Consider the following 20,150-nt stretch of genomic DNA (forward strand, 5'->3'; position numbering starts at 1 on the left):
AAAATTTACCAGCAGGCTAAAGGGTTTTGAGTTTGGGACTTGTGTGTTTGTGTTGTTTGAGGACCATTTAATCTAGTAAGGAGAGGTACTCCACCAGAAGGATGGACACCAAGTGATGGATTTTTTTGGATGTAGCAACTCATGGAATGTGGAGAAATTATGAGATCTTATAAAATATCCCCATATTGAGCCCTATTGTGTTACATGCTCAAAATCCTTCAGTGACTTCTTATTGCCTACCAAATAAAGGCCAATAAATTCTTTATTAGCACCTCAAAAGTCCTGGAGAAGCTACAATGACTTTCAGGTTGCTTGTTACCATCCCTTTCCATAGTCACATGCTAGTCTGGTCAAAGTGAATACTTAGAAGTAGTCTTTGCTTCTGTGCCTATATTAATATTAGTTCCAAAATAGACCTTTCCTGTTCTAGTCCAGCTCAAAAATGCTAGTGTATTTTACTTTCTTAATAGAGCCTATACCACTCCTGTGTTCTTATATCCTGTTTTATAGTTTAGTTATATAGTTATTGTATATTTGGGTAAGCTTAGTAGACCTTCTAGACTATAAAGTCCATGAAGGCAGTACTTTTTAAAATAAGCTTTCCTTCATTCTCAACTAGTGTACTGTTTTGTATCTAGCAGGTACTTTTAAAATTCTGGCTTAAAAAATTTTTTTTAAATGCTGGCTTAATGAATGAATCAACTAGAAATAGTTAAAATTTGAAAAAATGATTACATTTCTTACAACCAAATATTTTTTTCTCCCAAAAGATTCCATGATAGGTTTTGAGAGTATCTCCAAATAGTCTGCATATAAAAACTCAGACAAAATTGGTGATGCCTTAGGCCTTCAGAACTGAAGTGACTTTTTGTAATTGTTAGAAATAAAGTAGTACTTTTAAGTCTTATTGTTTCTATTTCTACTGAATAGATCTTTTCTAAAGGTGTACATTTTCATTGTGTTGTAAGATTAAAGTAGCAAATATAAAGAAATAGTTTTCCATCTGGGAGGGGAGAGAGAAGATAATTTCCTTAGATATATGGATACAAAAATTTTTGGAAAATCTTTTTTAAAAGCATTTTATGTTTTATTCTAGGCAACACTGAATATTGTTCGAAGTGTTGTCCTCTCGGTTCTTGATAAAAATCAGAGGACTAGGCAACTGGAAGAAACTTCAGAACAGAAGAATGCTGCAAAAGACAATTCATTAGATACAGAAGTGGCCTATTTAACCCATGAAGGCATGTTTATCAGTGATGCATTTAGTGAGGGTGAGCTACCACCTGGAATAACAGATTCTACCTCTCAAAGAAATGTATCTCCCAGCAGTGAGCCCTGCAGCAGTGATTCGGTATCCGAACCAGAATGTACTACTGATTCTTCATCCAGCAAAGAGCAAATATCTTCTCTTACACCAGGAGGTGTAGAGCTTGTGTAAGTATGTTGACTACTGCATGATCTCAATCATATTCTGACAAATTGTTGATAGTTGTTTTAGTTGGATACATTGTCATGTTGATAGAAATATATTAAAAAAACTAATCAACTTAAATATAATGCATACAATTCTTTAAAAGGGGGAGAAAAGATTTGAAATTGTGAGTTTTGTGCTATTTTAAAAATATAACTTGCTTAGGAATGGGATGTTTTGGGTTCAGATCTGGCCTCAGATACTTTCCAGGTTTCTCTGAAACCATCACTTTCTTCATCTCTTATAGCACAATAATATGCCATTCCATAGTTAATGGACACTTCTTTAGTTTCTAATTCTTTGCCACTGGAAACAGAACTGCTATATTTGTATATATAATATCTTTTTCCTCTTTTCTCCTTAGGGTAGAGATTAGTAGTGACATCACTAGGTCAGAGACTATACATAGTTTAATAGCTTTGGGCATAGTTCCAAATTTCTTTCTAAAATGTTTGGACAAGTTCATAGATCTACCAGTAGTGCATTAACGTACCCTTTTTGTCAACTTTGTCAATCTGATATAAGGTAGAAGTATAAAATTGTATACACACACTCAGATGAAATGATAATTTATCAGAGAAACTTAATACAAAGAATTCCTTCTCCCCTCCCCCTCCATTTTTAGCTTCTCTTCTCTAATTTTAGCTTCATTGCTTTTGTTTATGCAAAACCTTGTTGATTTCATTTAATCAAAATTGTCCATTTTACTTTCTGTGATCCTCCTTATTTCTTGTTTGGTCTTTAGTTTCTTCCTTTATCTAGAAAGCTGATAGTTAATTTCTGCCTTTTTAAAAAAATTTGTTTATGCTGGACAACAAAGAATCCAATATCATAGTCATGTTCCAATTTGGAACTTATCTTGGCATATGGTGAGAGATGTTGACCTTTACCTAGAATCTGTTTTACAATTTTTCTCAATAGTGTTGATCAAATAGAGAGTTCTTTTTAAAATAATTGAAATCTCTAGGCTTATTAAATACTAGGTTGCTGGACTCATTTGCTTCTCTATATTATGTGCTTAATCTGTTCAACTGATCATCTTTCATTTCTAAACCAACATAAGACTTTTTTGATGATCAGAGCTTTTTAAATATACTTTAAACCCTGGTCTTGTTAGCCATCTCTTCCTTCCAACTTTTTTCCCATTACCTTTTGTCCCTCCAAATGACTTTTGTATAATTTTTCTTTGATAGCATTGTTTTGTTTTGATGTATTGGCTCAGTTTTACCTATGAGCAATTAGCATTTCTCTTAATTATTTAGACCACATATGTAAAGAGTCATTTGTATTGGTACTTCTTTAGCTCCTGTGTTTCTTGACAGTTAGGCTTCCAAGTTTTTCATATTTTCTTTGGGTTTTTTTTTTTTAATGGACTATGCTGGAATTTTCATTAGCTTTTTTAGTTGCTTTGTCCTACTGCCTATTGTTATCATGTGTAGTCCTCTAAAAACCTCCATGTCTTTAATACACAGAATGCCATCTGGCCACAATTTTGTCATCATGTACTCATGCAGTTGAACCCAAGTGTAGAACTTTATGTTTACTATTTGTTAGTTAGATTTAGGCCATCATTTTAACCTGCCAACTTCTGTTTGAATTCTTTTTGTCCAGCATTTTAGCTACATTTACATATTGTCATCTGCAGATTTTTTAAAGTAATCTATCAATGTCTTCATGTAAGTCATTGATAAACACATTGAACCAAACTTGTCCCAAGACAAATTTCTGGAGCTTACCACTGGAGATCCCTTCCAGGCCTTTATCAATCTGTTAATCAGTACTCATAAGGTCTAATTATAGGTGTATTTTGAATTGGTTGAACTCTCAAGTACCATCTTTCCAACTTTTCCACATCATGAAAAACTTTGCCAAATGCCTCACTGAAATTTAGTCATAATATATTTAAGTTACCTTCCTAATTTTTCAGCATAATCATGACCAAAATAATTATTCTTATATGAATTGTTTCTGATGAATCTAGGTTAGCTTATAAAAATGAGCTTTTCCCTTTCTAAATAACTCACCAAAAACAAACCTTTAATAATAAACCCCTTTAACAATATATCCTAAAATATTGCCAAAAATCACAGTCTTTAATCAACCCATTATTTGAAGCTCAGTGCATAATTTGAAGAATCCACTTTCTTTACTTCCATTTTACATTTGGGGCCTTCATCCATTTACAATTTTGAGTTTTCCTCATAGTCTTCTCTCTTAGTTCTCTTCCTATCTGTCTGACCACTCATTATTCTCCTTTGCTAAATCATCTTCTATGTCCTATCTGCTATGTCCTACCATAGGTACAGATTCTCTTTTGGTGATCTTTGGTGAGCAATAGGCTCCAAATACATATGACTCCTAGACTTATGTATTTAGCCACACTTTTTCTAATGAACTCTAGTCTCACATTATCAACTGTCTATTAAACAGTTCTAGCTGAATGCCCTGAAGGCACTTCAAACTCAACATGCCTAAAACGGAACTCTTTCTCACTGAATCCTTCCCTCTTGCTAACTTCTCCAATATAATCAGGCCTTTATCAGAGAAACTTATAAAAAATTTCAGTATTCATTGTTTGTGATACCTTTTAGCATAATGTAGTCTTTTAATTAAGTCTGGTTTTGCTTTTTTTCTTTGTCCAAGATCATGATTGCTACCCTTGCTTTTTTTACTTCAGCTGAAGGTGTGTTAAATTATGCTCCAGCCCTTTATTTGAACTCTGTGCTTATCTTTCTGTCTTAAGTGTATCTTTTGTATACAATATATTGTTAGATTCTGGTTTCTAATCCATTCTTCTATCTGCTTCCATTTTATGGGTGAGTTTATTCCATATATGTTAATAATTGTGATTGTTGCATATTTCTCTCCATCCTATTTTCATCTGTTTCTTCTTTTCTCTCTGTTTTTTTATCCTGTCCATCTCAAAAGTCTGTTTTTCAGGGGCAGCCAGGTGGCTCAGTTGGCAGAGTGCCAGGCCTGGAGATGGAAGGTCCTGGGTTCAATGTGACCCCAGAGACATCCTTGCTGGATGACTCTGGATAGGTCACTTAACTCTGTTTACCTAGCAAGGGCTAGGTAAACAGGCCCTTCTGCCTTAGAGTCATTACCAAGGGAGAAAACAAAGGTTTTTGAAAAAAAATTATTTTACTTCTAACCTCCCTAATCTGCCCCTTTCCTCTCTCCTCCACCAGTTCTATCATAATCCCTCCTTTCTATTACCTTTTCTTTTCCTATTTTCCTAGTATATAAGTTATATTTCTAAACCCACTGAGTGTGTCTATATACAGTCTTCCTTTTTTGACCATTTCTGATGAGAGTGAAGTTTTTTTAAGCATTGCCTACGACCCACCCCCTCCCTGTTTTCCCTTACACTATAAAAACTCTTCCTTGCATACCTGTTTTATGTGAGAAAATTTCCCCATTCTGCTTCTTCCTTCCCCCTTTCTTATCACTCTTTCTCACTCCTTTTTTGGAAATCATTTCAATATAACCAGCTCATATCTATGCCCTTTATATAAATTCCTTTAATTGCCTTAATGATGATAAAGTTCTTAGGAGTTACATGGATCATCTCATTTAGGAATGCAGATAGTTTAATTTTATTTAGATCCTTATGATTACTCTATCATGTTTACCTTTATATGATTCTCTTGAGTCTTGTGTTTATCTTTGTTCTTTTCATCAGTAGTGCTTGAAAGTTCTCTCATTTTTTACCCCTGAATGATAACTCAGTTTCACTGGGTAGATGATTCTTGGTTGTAAGCCTAGCTCATTTACCTAATGGAATATCATGTTCCAATCCCTCTGCATTTTTCCATCCTATTGCTTGACTTTGAACTTCATGTTTAAATTGGACTCTGCTCTCTTGGGGGTGGGCAAGCAAGCACTGTCTCCAGCTTCCACGTTTTTTGTGCTGCCTTTTTTCTGGAGGTCTGCAAACTTTTGTTGCTTCCAAGATGGTATGATCCAGGAAGAGATTACTGTTCTTTTGATCTGTGCTCTGGTCTTTACCCAGGAAGGACACTCTGCTTTCCAGTGGCCATAAGCAACTGGTTTTTCTTTTTGCCTTGGAATTTCAGCCAGGGCTTCTGCTCCTTTGTGACCAACCACAAGTACTCCTCTCCACCCTTGAACTACAACCCAGTACTGTTTATGGACAGTAGAGTTCCTAATCAGTGCCAGCCAAAGGTTTCCTATAATATCTTTCTGACTAGTTGTCCACTCCCTGCCCCTCCCCCACCCCATGCTATTTCTGGGCTGAGAGCTCTGGAAGCTGTAGTTGCCTCCTCCAAGACCCCCAGGGTTACATACTTGTCTTGCTAATATCCTGAGTTTGGTTAGGCCAGAAAAATATCTCACATTTTTTGACTCTGCTGTTCCCAAATTTGATTGAGATATTTTAAAGCTATTTGGAGGGGAATGTTGAGAGAGTTTAGCTGGGTTTACCCAAATTCATCATCTTTGTTCTGCCCCTCCATTCCTTTCCTTTTATACATTCAATGTTACACCTAAAATACCACTCTATCTTCTATCATCATGAGATAGTACTGACCTTTTCTTATGCCTAGAAAGCACTTCAGGAGCAGCTGGGTGGCACAGAGAGTAGAGCTTCAGACCTGGAATAGGGAAAACCTGAATTTAAGTGTGGCCTCTGAATTTTTCTAGCCACTTTGTTACTTTGGGCAAATTTCTTAAACTCTCTCAGAATTATAAAATGGGGATAATAGCAGCAACTTTCCTCACAAAGTTGTTTTAAGATAGTATTTGTAATTTGTAAAGTACTTTACATATATAAATATATTAAATATAACTATTCTATATGTAAAGTATATCATATAAGTGATAGTTACATCATCTTCATCTTTATCATTCATTTTCTAAGTATATATTATGTATGTCCTTGTCCCGCTCCTCAATCTTAGAATGTAAGTTCTTTTGGGAGCAGCTAGATGACTTATTGAACAGTGTGCTGGGCTTGGAGTCAGGAGGACCTGAGTTTGAATACTACTTCAGATACTTCTTAGTTTTGTGTCCCTGGAAAAATCACTTAACCTTTCTCAGTCTGTTTCCTCCACTGCAAAATGGAGATAATAAGAGCACCTATTTCACAGAGGTGTTTGGAATTAAGTGAGAAGTATAAAGATCTTTGCAGATCTTAAAGTGCTGTATAATTACTAGCTGTTGCTATTGTTATCATTACTATCAAAGGCAAGAACACTTTTGGTATTATTTTTGAGGCCAGTGCCTTAAACATTGTTTTAATAAATGCTGGTTCAGTTCTTACCTTCTGTGTCACATTTTTCCACCATTTCACTAAACTCCAGAAAAGCTTTAGATTCCATCTATTTAGATTTTTCCTTTTTTCCCTACTCCAGTTTAATTCAATTCATAAAACATGGATTTGTACTTTCTATGTGCTCAGGTGCAAGGGATACAAAGAAGGGGAAGGGGGAGGCACCTCTTTCTTCTCCAGACTTACAGTTTGCTGAGAAAAATATGATTGTTTTGTGAGGGAAGATGGTAGCAGCTGATAGGGTCAGGGAAGACTTCATGCAGAAGATATTTAAGTGGAATCTTAAGGTCAGTAAGAGATTCTAAAAGATAGAAGTAAATGAGGCTCCGCCACAAAAGCAAACATGAGAACTAGAGTGTGGACATCAGCAAGAAGAGGATTTGCTTAGGCCAGAGTGTGGGAAAGGGAGGAATGTGTGTGGAAATGCAGGAGCAGGATGGCAGGCTCTGAGGAGCTCTAAATTCCAAGTGAGAGAGTTGACCCTCCAGTACTCTATATTGCTTCTTCTAGTATTGAGAAAGATCTGCATTTTTTATACACACAATTTTTATTTGGCTATGGAAGAAACATATATAATGCAATTCTAATTGCTCCCTGTGCCTCCTAAAGTTGAGATTTTGTGGCTAGTTTTTGTGCTCTCTGCTGGAGCCAAAGCATTAGAGGAGGCATATGAATTTAGGTCCTATGATTCTGGAGTTAGTACTCTTTCCTTTGTTACCATAAGTTCTTACTTGATTATTGAAACATGATGGTCTCCATCCCTTCCTCTTCTCATCTCCCTAGTCTAAGGTCCAGAGGCCCTAATCCACCTGCTTTGTGTTGAAATTAGGTTTTCTGTTATGAGGTTTTCAAATACATTTGAAGTTAATTTTTTTTTTCTATAAACGCTTACCTTATATCTTAGAATCAATACAAATATCAGGATCCAAGGCAGAAGAGCGTAAGGACCAAGCAATTGAGGTTAAATGATTTGCCCAGGGTCACATAATGAAGATGTATCTGAGATCAAATTTGAACCCAGGACTTCCCATCTCCAGGCCTGGCTTTCTGTTCACCTACCTGTCTTTAATTCTTGAAAACTTTTAGATATACTAAGTATCACTTACATGAATAGCATACTCTCTCTGAATATACTTAAAGAGCTATTTCATCACAAGTAGTCTTAAACATTATATAGTATTATTATATCCTTTTTGACTATTAAAGCATTTCTTTATTTTTTAGAGTATGTTTGATATAAAGAAGAGTGTCTTACCACCTTACTTACTTTTAAATAATCATATCATTTTCAGGGTCAGTGAGGACATGAAGTTGACTGACTTAGAGCTGGACAAACTGGCAAATAGCATCCAAGAATTGCTGTATAATGCTTCAGATATATGCCATGATCGGTCGGTCAAATTTCTTATGGCAAGAGCCAAGGTTAGCTAACTTGACTGATTTTCAGAAATTAAAAACAAAACAAAATATAAAGCACTATATAAATAAATATGTTATTATCAAAATGATCTGTTTTATAGATGATATGGGGATTTTAGTTCATGGAATTTAAAAAGTCCAAAGTAGTCCAAATAAACAAAATGTAAAACTTTGGGCTGCCATTGATTTTTAAAATGACAGAAAGTTCTATTTTGAAATTTTGTTGCTTATAATTCAAAATCTCTCAAAACAACTATCAATTATAAAATAACTCAGTGCTTTAAAGTTTACTAATTTATTAGTGATACTGTAAAAATACTTAAAAATTTTTAAAGTGAAATGAATTTTTTTGTTAATTTGTCAGATTTCATAATTGTTGATTGAGTATCTACAAATGGCATGCTAAACTATGGAGGGAATACAGGTTAGATAGAGTTCTTCAAGGAACTTGATTCAAAGGATAACTTAAAGAGTATTATCACAGATTATAAGGAAGGCTATAAATTCCATTGGAGAATTACAGAGGAAGCTGTCTGGGGATTCCAAGGAGGAAGAGATTGCATTTTGGTGGATAGATCTGAAAAACTTCCTATTGGAAGGCTGCATTTGGAATTAGTCTGGGTAGGTTTTTAGAGGGTAGGAAAAGTATGGAATAGAAAAGGAAGATGAAGAATTTAGGAACAATGAGTGACTCAATTTGATTGTTGGGCAAGGAGAAGTGGGAGATAAAACTGAATAGATTAGTAACAGTAGTTTTGTGTTTTTAAATTTTGACATTAAACTTCTGTGTGTTTAATTTCTGGAGCATTAATATTGGGAGATATGATTTATCATGCTGAAACAGATCATTTTAGGTATTTAAGTTTGTAGATTATGTTTGGATTTAATTTAGTAGGTTTCAAAATTGAACCATGACGTGCTGCTCTGCTAACTTTCTGACAGAAGTTTTTTGTGTTACTTTATAAATTTAGGATGGCTTTCTTGAGAAGTTGAATTCCTCTGAGTTCGTCGCGCTTTCTCGATTAATGGAAACATTTATTTTAGATACTGAACAGATTTGTGGTCGAAAAAGCATGTCACTACGTGGGGCTCTTCAGAGTCAAGCTAATAAATTTGTAAATAGATTTCATGAAGAGAGAAAAACCAAGCTCAGGTATCCGCAGTGTTCATTTTAGCTTTTTAATTAAAAAAAAAATTACTTTTCCTTAACAAACTAAACTTATTTGTGAGATAGAAAGCCTTAATAGCTTAACTAACATTGGCTTAGCCTATATGATTTTTTAAAGTAAATTTAAATTGGAAACTAAAAATCACCTTACTGGATTTTCAATAATATTTAATTATTTTAAATAAAATTAAATAGCATATAAGAGGAATATTTCTGTTTCTGTCACATTAGAAATTTGCTTGATAGTAGCAGCTACTCCATACAAATTGAAGTAAATTAACTTTGTTATCTCTTCCTCAGTTAAGAACATAGTGGAAATACAACTTTAGAAAGGAGTTCTTTATTATGCTTGCCCACCAGTGATATCACTCCATTGAATTATATGAGCTTCTGCACCCATTTAAGCTCTTTTAAATCCATTTTGTACCCACTTAGTTTTAATTATATTTCTCTCCAAACAAGAAAGAGGTCATCAAAACATTCTCAACTTTCATTTTCTTCTTTTGTTCAATCTTAACTTTTAAATAGCCTCCTGTTAGAGAATGAACGGTGGAAGCAAGCTGATGTGCCTGCAGAGTTTCAAGATCTTGTTGATTCCATAACAGATGGGAAGATTGCTTTACCTGAAAAAAAATCTGGAGGTATTTTCAGTCTTTCACAAACTCAGTGTTGTGTTTTTCTCTTCCCCATCTCCCTGTACATTACATTGTTATTTTTGTAATTTATGGAATCAGTGATTCATTACTTTTGTTGTCTGAGAGGACCAGCCTATCTGATCAGATGCATTGTGATGAATTTTTCTGTAGAACTCTCAGAGACCATCTACCAAGTTTTGAAGGGATTGTGGTATATATAAATGGAGAGAATACCCACACTAAGCAATCCCCGAAGTTCTAAACTATATTTGCATATGATGGTTTTTAAATTTCTCTCTAGCACTAGGGATCCATCTTATTCTATGAAATGTTTATAGTCGATAGGGTCAAGTTCTTGAGATAGTTTATCATCTTGGTTATAATTTGCAAACTCTTGGAGATTTTTCTTGGTTTGAACTAAATTTGTTGTGTATTTGTCCTGAAAAGTGAGTAATTTCCTTATTCTTTTTCTGTGGAGGATAAATAAAAGATCATATTAGTCCCTTTATTAGACTTTTCCCTTTTTCTTGCTTCCTCTCTGCAATTTTTGTTTTTCTTCATTGAGATCATCTACAAAATAGTAGTAAAGCCTTTAAAGGGTAAAAAGTGAAACCCCTCAACATATTACCAATTGTTGAAGGCATTTTTTTTCCAACTAATGTAGCAGAACTTTGGTTAGAAAGTTGGTGGTGTCAATTACTTGGCTGAAAGATTAAAAAGAAGTTTTGTTTTATACATTCTTCACAAATTCTTCCAATGCCTTACTGTAGCAAGGAGAACAAGGCAATCTTTGCAAAGTTTGGGTCAGTAGAATTCAGCCCCTCTTTGGCAGGTCTTTGAGTGTGAAAAACCTTGCCTTATTGGTCCACTGAGTTAAAACCAAGCTCAGAAATGCTCATGTCCAGATTGTCTGGAGACTCATGAATTTTGCCACCACACCAAAGTTAAAGACTATTCACTAGAGATTGTTATCTGCATGTGTAGAATAATTACTCACATTGATAAAATCACAGATCTCCTCCAATAATGTTTTTAATGTGGAGATCCCAAATTGCTAAATTTAATAATGAATGCTGAAAATATAGCAATTTTGGTTTGAAATTGACCTTTCAGGGTTCTGACCAGAAGTTTATTTTTAAATATACCAGTACCCTTTACATTTTGGAAATTAAATACTCTGTAATCGGAGAAAACACATAACTCTGTAATCAGAGAAAATATATAATGAACTGAAATGGTACTTCTGTGTTTTAAAAGGAAAAACACTTTTGAGAAATGAATTGGTTTCAATCCTTAAACAGAGAATGATTTGTTCAACATTTCTTCAATTTATGTGATTTCTGTAGTAATTAATGATTTTGTTGATTTTCATTGCTATTTGTGTTTCTTTTAATTCCTTACTACAGAAGAGAGAAAACCTGCTGACTTCCTGATAGTTGAAGGACAGCCATATGCTGTGGTTGGGTAAGTTATACATTTTGCTTCTGCCATTTTTATAAAATTTTAAAATCTTGAGGTTCTTTCCTTTTTAAAATAATGGTAAAAACAGTTAGAAGGAAAATTCAAATTCCTTTAACCCATAATAATTTTTTTACCACCCTTAATGTACCTTTGTCATAGTATTGATACTTTTGATTTCATTGAGTCACACAGAAATAGCATTAATTTATAAAATCAAATTTTAATTAAAATTCTGGCTTATAAAGTGTCAGATCAAATCATATTTAAAGCTTCCTATTTAAGAAAATCTGTGGTGGCAACATTTAAATTAAAGGGTTTTTAGCAGAATATGTGTGAAAATATATGCAATAAATTCTTGATAATCCATAGCATTTTGAACTTGCATTTATTCCCCACCCTTTCCAAACTCTAGATCCCAGTATCCCAAGAATAGAGCCAATGTATGAGGAGGTTAAGCAGGGTATGCATTTGTATTGCATGTGTATATTTTTTGTACATACCAATTTGGTACATCTCTTAATTCTAAAGCTATATTAAATACATATAATTTTTGGATTTGTGGTTTTCGTTGTATATTTTTTATGTTGCATAGCCTTCTTCTCCATTAGCACACATAACTAAGAGTTATATATTTAACATAAAATTTTATTTATTCTACAAAAACTGGATGACTAATGAAGGAAATTTTAATTTTTAAAAAACCCCAACATTTTCTGAACTGAGACTAAATTTCATTCTTCTTTTTAACTTTATGTTTTTTCAAATAGCACTAATTTGATTTCTGGTTATTCTATGGAATAGCATTATAAACCTTTTAATATTTAATGACTTAATTCATTGCTTATTTAGGTTAGGAAAATTAGATCTTTCTATTTCAGTTATCAACTGTAACTTTAATGGTAAATTTTGTGATGTACTAATGTAATTAGTAGCATTATTATGTGGAGGAAACGTATAAGTAAATTTTTTCCCCTCCAAAATGTATCCGTATGTTTTCTCCACTTTATATTGTTACTGATTACATTAGTACATAATTATTGTGAGTATTCTCTCCACAGGTAAAGATCTCAGCCTCACCACATCAATAGGAGATGCTTTCATTAAATTTACATGGGATGGGGGTAAGAAAATTTAAAAATCAGCATTTAGTAGTTCATTTCTTAGGAATGTTCCTCTATGAATTTGACTAGCCTGAGACAAAGAATACAGACAGTGTAGGTAACCAGGCTCAGATTCAGAAGCCTTTCTAGGTTGCTGGCACCTCCCAGAGTTTGGACTTTGATGGTTTAATGCTAATGATTAATGTATAATGCTGGTGATCAATGTATAAGAGTTAATAGTGACAAGATGAGAGGAAGCACCACTTTTTAAAATAAGTTTATAATCTTTATTGGATTTCTAATTTTATATGGTTAAATCAGCTTGATTTTCTTTTTTCTCTAAGTTTGATGTTGGTTTCCCCCCCTCACAGAACAGTATTGCTATTGATAAGAATTATCCTTGAATATTGCCAATGTGTAGATAACATCCCATCTGTTACTACTGACATGCTTACTCGTCTGTCAGATTTATTGAAGGTATGTATGATTTTTTACATCATTGAACAGATTGTATATTAAGCTTTGTACTTCCTTGCTTTGGGGATGTAATTTGAATTTTTTGAGTTTTAAAAAAGTAAGTCAAGATAAAGCAAACGTAGTTGAATCACATTTTAAAAGAAATGATAGAAAGAAAGCAACCTTTAGCCTCTCATGATTTAGTGCTTCCTTATCAGAAGCCATGTAGTTAGTATCCCTTTAATAACACTGAAGTCTGAAGATGATTGTTTATTAGATGCTAGATGCTGGTTGTAACTGAGGCCACTTGAATTGTTTTTAATTTGTGTATGAAAGTGAAAATTAAAAGTTCACTGAACTTTTTTCATAATTTATTTCACCATGGTAGGAGATTTTTAGAAAGTAATTTTTTTAAAATATATTTTATTTGATCATTTCCAAGCATTATTCGTTAAAGACATAGATCATTTCCTTCCCCACCCCCCCACCCCCCATAGCCGACGCATAAGTCCACTGGGCATTAGATGTTTTCTTGATTTGAACCCATTACTTTGTTGATAGTATTTGCATTAGAGTGTTCATTTAGAGTCTCTCCTCTGTCATGTCCCCTCAACCTCTGTATTCAGGCAGTTGCTTTTCCTCGGTGTTTCCACTCCCATAGTTTATCCTTTGCTTATGAATGGTGTTTTTTTCTCCTGGATCCCTGCAAGTTGTTCAGGGACATTACACCGCCACTAATGGAGAAGTCCATTACGTTCGATTATACCACAGTGTATTAGTCTCTGTATACAATGTTCTCCTGGTTCTGCTCCTCTCGCTCTGCATCACTTCCTGGAGGTTGTTCCAGTCTCCATGGAACTCCTCCACTTTATTATTCCTTTTTGCACAATAGTATTCCATCACCAACATATACCACAGTTTGTTCAGCCATTCCCCAATTGATGGGCATCCCCTCGTTTTCCAGTTTTGGGCCACCACAAAGAGCGCAGCTATGAATATTTTTGTACAAGTCTTTGTGTCCATTATCTCTTTGGGGTACAGACCCAGCAGTGCTATGGCTGTTAGAAAGTAATTTTATCAAAGCCAGTGAAGTGAATAAAATGGAAGTGTCATAATGCTTTTCATAAAATGAACATATGCTGATTAATTTAAGCTTGGAAAAGCCATATTGCATTCTGTGTTAAACTTATGAAAACAGGACTTTCAAAGTGGACTGGCTACTAAGATTCACCAATGGTTTTGTGTATGCTAATAGAAGATTTTCTTTTAAAGCCTAAGTTTTTATATAAGAAGCTTTGATTATTTTTCTAAGATTGTGAATGTTTTTTTCCCCAGAAAGTTTTTTTGGTCTAGGTATTTTTGTTTCTTTTTGGTCTGTGGATAAGAAGGAAATACCTTATAAATATTATATTCAGAGGTAGTAAATTAATATCATATGTCAAATGTTTTTAATCTGTACATTATGTTTTCCTTCTTCCATCCCAATAGTATTTCAACTCAAGAAGTTGCCAGTTAGTTCTTGGAGCAGGGGCGTTGCAGGTTGTTGGCTTGAAAACAATAACCACAAAAAACTTAGGTATGGATATCGGAATTTTAAAAGTATAATTTCATGTTGTAAAGTTCTAGTGTTTTCCTTATGTTGGATGTGCTTTTACTGTACATTGCATTCGTATAACTCCAACCATAGGCAGCATTTTGCCATATACAGTGCTGAGGTGCTAGGGGTATAAATGCAAAAGCAAGGCTGCCTCTTTCCTTGAAGAGTTTACTTTTTCTTGGGTAAAAAAACAAATTGAGAGGTGTCTTGGCCAGGAGTTGAGTTTATGGTCTAGGTAATCATAGTAATGGTTAATGTGATAATCCAGCAGTTAGCTTGGTGAGCTCTTTAAACCCAGAGGCAGTAGCACTGATATGAAAACAGTTCTTTGTGCCAGAGGTAGAATGTGAGTGGGGCTGGGAGAGTACAGGTGAGGAGGCAAAGTTGAAGTTGACTGGAGAGTTAGATGAAGCTCCATGATCCAAAGGAAGGCTTAGCTTTTCCCAGACATAGTAAAAGCCATTTATTTGCATTTGTAATTATGTTTGAAAACTGGACTTCTAGGCAAATGGTATAAAGTAGAAGCATTGTTAATATTCAGGATAAATTATTTAGAAGTTGTGCTATTTTGGAAAATATGTTAAATGTAACATGTATGGCATGCTTTATTGGGAGCATTTTTTTTTTTGAGAAAAACCTAAAGTAATAACAGCTCATAGCCACATAATTTTCTTAAATGTGGTAGAATGTCATCTTTGGCACTGTTTTCTTCATTGACAAAATCAGCTGGAAATTGTATGTAATTATTAAATTTTTGCACAATTAAGTTATTCAATTAAAGTCATTTATAACCCTTTCATTTTTTCCTCTCCTGTCTGCCTTCCCTGGATCTTACAGCTCTTTCTTCACGCTGCCTCCAGTTAATTGTGCACTACATTCCTGTGATCCGGGCTCATTTTGAAGCTCGCTTGCAGCCTAAGCAGTATAGCATGCTCAGGCATTTTGATCATATCACTAAGGTATTCCAGTTAAGTTTTATAAAGTTAATTTCTTAGTTGTTTAAATAGATGTGCCTTGGAATTTAAAACCCAAAACTATTTTTTCATTACAGGATTACCATGACCACATAGCAGAAATCTCAGCAAAACTTGTAGCGATCATGGATAGCTTATTTGATAAGCTGTTATCCAAGGTAATGATGCCTGGAAGTAATGAGACATACTTAAAGGAAACAATTGCTTTTAAATTTAATTAGGATCCTTTGTATGTAGTGTACACTTTTTGGACTGGCTATTTTGGGCTTACCAATCTTGATCACTAATTGGTAAAATGCTATTTAGGAAAATGGGAATAGCTATGCATCTAGATATCTAGGAAATTATATTTTTCAGACTTTAAAAAACACGGTGTGCTCAAGTCCTCAAGGTAGGTGAGAAAATCTAGTAAGGAAAAATATAGGAAGTATCAGGGAGGGATTTTGTATTAGTTTAGTTGGAAAAGCACATTCCTTCTTCCAACAGACAGGTTTTAGAATGAGATCTATTATCCAAGAGGGTCTTAGAGGAAGGCAGTAGAAGTACCAGGTAATTAAAATTTTAAATTCAATAAACATTCATTCATTAAGCACAGTGCTCCACTGTAGGCATCAGGAAAGACACAAAGTTTAGATAAGACAAAGCTACTGTACTCAGCTTATAAGTTCAGAAGGAGGGTTTGACTTAGGCAATGAGAATATAAAATTACATATAACTGTTTAAAAGATGTATAAACCAAAGGCTGTATTAGATCTGAAGATGGAAGGGTTGATGGGGGTGGGGGTGAGGGAGATTAAGGAATGCTTTCTGGAAGAGGTGACATTTGAGTTTTAAAGAAGAGACAGGAGTTCAAGAGGTAGAAAAAGGGAAAGAGAAATGGGTATTCCATTCTTGGGGAATATCATGAACAGTCATAGATATGGGAAATTGTGGGATGCTGCAAGTAGTGAGTTTGGCTAGAGTATAAGGTAGGGGAATAGTATGAGAAAAGCCTGGAAGGACAGACCAGAGTATGGAAGATTTGAATCCATACTAAGTGAGGGATTTCAGCTCTAACCCATGGATAATCAATTGTTACAGATTTTTGTGCAGAGAGGAGGAAACATGACCTCATTTATGGGTAAAGATCATTCTGATAGCATAATGAAAGTTAGATTGGAATAAGCAAGCTCTTAGAATGACGCTACAACAGTACAAGTGAATAGAACTTAAGACATGAACTGAGAGGGTGGCATTGGGAATAGAGAAGCAAGGACATTTGATTTTTAAATTCCTTTTTGAGCTCTTCCATAGCCTGCATCCAATTCCCTGGGTTTTTTTTTTTTTTTGCTTGATGTTTCTCGGATCTCATCCTCTCTTGATTTACTGAACCCCAGAGTTTGAGTTGTTATGCCCTGAAGCTAAATCTTCTCTTTTCTCCATCCTCTGCTGGTATACTAGATTCAACTGGTTGAGCTAACCTGCTGAGCTGGCCTGCCCTGGGGCAAATTTTTCAGTGTAGCCAGGAAGGGAGGGGGGGCAGTCAGTAGGGCAATTGATTCCTCCCTGCCATCCATTGTAAGAGAGAGCCCTGTGTGGTAGGTCAGAGGTGAACCCTCTTTGCTCCAGTCTCTGCCCAGGGCTCACATAGTCAGCCTGGTCTTATTGCTGGTCTCAGCACTGGATGGTGGAGGGTGTTCAGCCAGCCTGTCTCTCCCTTATCCCATGAAAATAGACACACTGTGCCTACCTTTAAAGTTGTTTTCAGTAGGAGAGTCTAGTGACTTCTTTTTGGGTTTGAATTTCTGTTTTGAAGCCCCATATAAATATTGTTTTGGAAGGATTGTCAGAGAGGTTTGGGCTGTAGGTGCTCCTAAGTCACCATCTTGGCTCCATCCTTCCAGTTGTGTGGATAAGCAAGGATAGATGCTAGAGATACCACAGAGAAGGAACTGAAAGGATTATGCAGATAAATAGAGATGAGGGAGAAGAGAAAGTAATGACAATATATTTCAAGTAGAGGAGACTGAATGATGATATCAGCTGACAGAAATAAGTGACAGGCATGAGGGGGAAAATATGTTGTAGTTTTTTTAGACATGTTGAGCTTTCCATGATAGCAGCACCCCTGGGGAAGGCTGTCCTGTAAGTACTCAGGGTTCTGGGGCTTGAGTTCAAGAGAGGTCAGAGCTCTCTGGGCATGGGAGACATCTGTACACAGGGGAAAGTAGAGAGAAAGAGCCCAAGCAGAGGACTTCTGGGTATTCCATCTACCTTGGAGTCAGAACAAAGATCAGGAGTCAGTAAAGGAGACAGAAGAGTAGTAAGAGGATTTGGAGAGCCAAGTAAAAACAGGACGTGCAGAAGATCCGTGTGGTCAACTGCTGCTGAGTTCAAAGAGAGTTCAAGACTAAGACAAGACCAGTAGATTGTGATTAGGAGGTTTGTGGGGACCTTTGAGAGAGCAAATCAGTAGAGTGGTAAGTAAAAAGTCCAGATTGTAAAAGATTATGGAGGGAGTATTGACAAATCATGGATGGCTTTATTAAAAAAATTTGACTGAAGGGGGTAGAAGACTCAGGGAAAGACTTAGATTTTAATTCTTTGTCAGACATTCACCAACTGTTGTGGAATAATTAGGGCTTTAAATAAGTACATCCCTATCCTCTCTTTCTACCTTTCCCAGTGCTCTTTGAAATAGGAATGAGGTCACAAAGCTGTGGATATACCTGCCTTACATATTTTTTCTCCCCTTCAACTGTTTTATGTTGTGAAATTGGGAGCGAGGTGTCACAATTGGGAGTGTTGGCTTTGAATTGTCCCATATAATAAATATTTTTTAAAAGATTGACAGAAATGATCAATACATAAAAAGTCTGATTATATATCCATATTACCCTGCCCCATAGAACTTCTACCTCTGTAAAGAAATTATTTTTTTTAATAGAACAGATGAGTTAAGTCAGTAATATAAGAAGCTATTAAAGAATTATCATGGTTTTTGTGACTTTTATAATATGTATTTTACTAGAATATAATAGATACTAACATTTCACATTTTACCAAAGAATAGTACTAGATATGAATTTACTATTTTAGTTAGTTAGTTAGAATCTTGTAAATGATCATTTAACTGGGAAGTATAAGTTGAATTAAGAATTATGATTTAGACTGTACCAATTTACTATCTTCAATATTACTGATTGAAAAGTATAATTTAGGTGGTAGCTAGAAGTATTTGCCCATTGATTACTTGAGGAAAAAAGGAATAAAAATGGTGATGTATGTCATACCAGTAGCTCTCAAATTTCTTTTGCTCATTGCATATTTGCTGAGAGAAATCATAGCATACTGGACTTTACAGATTTGGGAACAACCATTTTATGGAATTTTTTAGAGTTCAGGATTTAACATGTTTTCAGATTACTCCATAAGAGCAATAGGCAAATTTGGTTTATTTCATGACTGCTATACTTAGTTTCCTATACATAATAAGTAAGAAAGATTTATATTAAACAAAATTACTTAGGAATTTTTCTTTTATCTGCAATACCATAATATCCACAATATTATGACAAACCCTTTGAAAACCTCTATAGAATACTTCACTTATTAAAGGAGAGCTTAATTCCAGGCCAGGAAAATAATATTGAAAACAGATCTGAACAAGCAGATACCTGCCTTAGATTCTTTTTTCCCCCCTTAATGTAATATGTATCAATATTTCTTGGAGGTCTGGAGGGAGCATTTTAATTTATTTATCACTTGGTATTTGCAACCAATTGTTTTCTAGTATAAAATAGCTTAGGGATATCTATAAATTTTCAAGATTGTCGAATAGGGAAGTAGAAATAGAATTGGCTAAGTGATTTTGCCCTAGTAAGAATAAGTACTCCATCTATGAGTTAGGTAATAGTGGTTGGTATGTTACTAATGGCTGGCATTTCTATAGCTCATATTTTACCTACTACAGGTGTTATTTTTCCCATTTTTTTCAAATGAGGAAGTTTAGGTCCAGAGAAGTGATTTGTCTAGGGCCACAGGACCTGTACCAGAAGTGGGATTTTAATCCAGGTCTTTCTGACTATAGTCTAGAACTCTTGCCATCATGCCACAATGCCTTTAGTTAGAGAGCACAAAAGAAAAATATCTGATGTGGCCCCAAGTAAAACTAACATTCAGTCAAAGATGTGAACATTTTCTTATCTTCTGTTACCAGTATGAGGTGAAAGCTCCTGTTCCTTCTACGTGCTTCAGGAATATTTGTAAACAAATGGCAAAAATGCATGAAGCTATATATGAACTCCTTCCAGAGGAACAAACACAGGCAAGTCTCTGTTCCTGAAACTGCATTAATATAATTAGTTAATGCTGGTAGCATCAAAGTATCCCTCACCATGTACCATTTTTTTGACCCAATGAAATATTCATAGTTAAAATCTCTGCTGTGTTGTTTATGACATTTATTTCAGCTGTCTGCCTTGATCTGTAAAGTCCATAACAATTCTAAAAATGAAGACATCATATTAATGTACTGATGTCTCAGGTTATAAGGGACATAGATTCAGATTTATTAATTTGTTTAAAAAAATCAAAG

At 34.8% G+C, this 20,150-nt stretch overlaps 1 protein-coding gene across 4 annotated transcripts in view; it reads left to right on the plus strand.

The window, feature by feature from the left end:
• Nucleotides 1-20,150, plus strand: part of VPS54 (VPS54 subunit of GARP complex) — a 96,786-nt gene that overhangs the window by 69,694 nt on the left and 6,942 nt on the right. For 3 of the 4 annotated variants that reach the window (XM_007476752.3, XM_056813929.1, XM_056813931.1), the window contains 10 exons: nucleotides 1,097-1,434; nucleotides 8,057-8,186; nucleotides 9,155-9,336; nucleotides 9,880-9,992; nucleotides 11,393-11,450; nucleotides 12,919-13,024; nucleotides 14,492-14,579; nucleotides 15,438-15,559; nucleotides 15,652-15,732; nucleotides 19,773-19,880. In XM_007476752.3, the coding sequence (XP_007476814.1) occupies nucleotides 1,097-1,434; nucleotides 8,057-8,186; nucleotides 9,155-9,336; nucleotides 9,880-9,992; nucleotides 11,393-11,450; nucleotides 12,919-13,024; nucleotides 14,492-14,579; nucleotides 15,438-15,559; nucleotides 15,652-15,732; nucleotides 19,773-19,880 (1,326 nt within the window). The remainder of the gene's footprint in view (nucleotides 1-1,096; nucleotides 1,435-8,056; nucleotides 8,187-9,154; nucleotides 9,337-9,879; nucleotides 9,993-11,392; nucleotides 11,451-12,918; nucleotides 13,025-14,491; nucleotides 14,580-15,437; nucleotides 15,560-15,651; nucleotides 15,733-19,772; nucleotides 19,881-20,150) is intronic. The other variant, XM_056813930.1, reaches the window with a different exon arrangement.

This window comes from Monodelphis domestica, chromosome 1 (genome assembly GCF_027887165.1).
Source record: "Monodelphis domestica isolate mMonDom1 chromosome 1, mMonDom1.pri, whole genome shotgun sequence".
Taxonomy (NCBI): domain Eukaryota; kingdom Metazoa; phylum Chordata; class Mammalia; order Didelphimorphia; family Didelphidae; genus Monodelphis; species Monodelphis domestica.